The sequence below is a fragment of the Sphaeroforma arctica genome, assembly GCF_001186125.1.
Source record: "Sphaeroforma arctica JP610 unplaced genomic scaffold supercont1.333, whole genome shotgun sequence".
Taxonomy (NCBI): domain Eukaryota; class Ichthyosporea; order Ichthyophonida; genus Sphaeroforma; species Sphaeroforma arctica.
The window spans coordinates 85,080-87,190 of NW_014040225.1; the positions used below are offsets into that span (position 1 = coordinate 85,080).

The window sequence follows — 2,111 nt, forward strand, 5'->3', positions numbered from 1 at the left end:
ATATACTAGCTTTGTTGTTTCTTTATCCGGCCTATCTGTGCATTCACCACAATAGGATTATAAACGTTTGAAACACTGTGTAAAGTATTTGGTCTGCATTTGTGTCACGAAGAGCCACAGAGCACTAGACTTCATACTTACTTGCTTCTTCTGCGGATCCTCATGTGGTTCTGTGAGTCGCGTTGAGGTCTTTCACTGTAGTTTGTAAATTTTTTCAAAATCCAGTTGAACATTATATGAAGTGCTGCGAAGTCGAAGAGGGATCTTGACTTTGGCACTGATTTATTCAAAAGAATCGAAAGGTTGAAATAGGTGCTGTTATGCTATGGTTCGAGCTCGGCGAAGGTATTTATAATTGAATAACGTAGAGGTGTTACAGCCGTCGTTACAGCCGTCGTTACAGCCGTCGTTACAGCCGTCGTTACAGCCGTCGTTACAGCCGGCTATTTCCACCTGTATACTTGTAAACGGTGTGTAGCAAAGTCTCCATGTGTATTATTATATTGCTATTTCAACTTTCGCATTGCTAAAATATCCTCACACAAAGCACACACAAGTTTGACTTTGATGTTCCCAACAGATCTAGTAGAGAATGAATACATAGGCCCACCTGACCTATTCCCGCATCCCACTTTCCTATTCCCGCATCCCACTTTCCTATTCCCGCATCCCACTTTCTCTAACGACCCAGCCCATTAGCCGAGCCGCAATACATGTTGCGTTAAAACAGATAAACTTTTAAATATACACGTTGAACGTTTATGTCGTTATGGTTCTATCGCTATCCTTGTGGCAGTGTGGCCTATAGGCTGTGATGGCCCGTGGGTGCATGTTCGGAGAACTGAGCCACTGAGGTTCGGAGTTTTCAGAATTGGTACGAGGGTGTCCTAATAATTCGCATAATATTTAGGTCGAGACTTAATTTCCAATTTTTGTCAAAAAATAAAACGGATTGAGATTTAGTCACCCAGCTCTAGGCGGCTGACTGATGTACGGCCACTACAGCCTGTAGCCTCAGGGCTTAGGGTCACCGCCCTCAGGCCGCCTGCAGGTAAAAGACCCCAGGGCCGGCACAGTGCACAACGGACGGTGGACCTTCGCCCAGGGGCTGAAGGGACGGCTACCATTAGAACTGAAATATTTCGGCGGTCTTTTTCGATGTGACGTAGGGTGATACTGTGAGTCACAGTGAAGCTGATTATTAAAGTGAATCCGTGAATCCGTGATAGACTATGAGACCTGAAAATATGGACTGTAGAGACTAGAGAGTGTAAATAGACTGTATTTAAGTTGTAGACTGTAGAGTGTGAATAGATTGTATGTAGAGAGTATACTTCGTTTAGAGGTTTACTGTACACTGTACAGTCTACAGTCTGTACTTTGTAATTTGTAGTAATATGTATATATTTTACATACTATTTACACTTTTACATATCAAGTAGAAGGTTATCACGACAGAGGGTTTTATTTTCTATTTGTTATGCACTCCCATTCCAACTCCTATTTAGCGTAGCCTTCATAGATTTACAGACTACAGACAACTTTATTGACAAACTACTGACCTGAAAAAAAAGAAAGATAGTCATCCCTCTATTTCTTCATGTAGGAGAAAGACAGCACACTCGTTTGACAATGTAAGAAGACAACTGTAGTGGTAGCGTTAAACAGCCGCGTTCGAGATCACACATTCGATCTGATAGCTGACATATATGTAATATTTTATGCAGCGGATTCTCTTCGTTTTCCTTTCACTTTTGGAAATGTAGATTGTCCACTACAAAGCGCTACAAAAATCTTGTATACTGGTGGTTATTCACTGTCCGTGAATATCGCAGACTGTTCAGTCGGTGAGGTGGTAGATTGTTTAGTGCGTGAAGTCGTCAACGGTCGAACTCGAATGTATATCAGCACAACTGAACGCAAAAAAATGCGATATTCGAAATATCCTTATCGACCAATCTGTATGCCTGGTACGGATATCAGATCATGTGCCATGAAAGTTCCTATGCCTGTAGCTGTATTAAAGTTTCTGTATTTAAAAGTTAAAAAAAATACATGTGTAATTATATATATATATATATATATATGTGGGTCCTCTAGAGTCGACCCGC

At 41.3% G+C, this 2,111-nt stretch overlaps 1 protein-coding gene across 1 annotated transcript in view; it reads right to left on the reverse strand.

Annotated features, from left to right (window-relative positions):
* The window catches only part of SARC_05297 (CMGC/CLK protein kinase), a 5,050-nt gene extending 4,727 nt beyond the window's left edge, over window positions 1-323 (reverse strand). The window contains exon 1 of the mRNA XM_014300854.1: window positions 142-323. Within this exon, the coding sequence (XP_014156329.1) occupies window positions 142-233 (92 nt within the window). The 5' untranslated portion in view covers window positions 234-323. The remainder of the gene's footprint in view (window positions 1-141) is intronic.
* Between the last annotated feature and the right edge of the window lie 1,788 nt (window positions 324-2,111).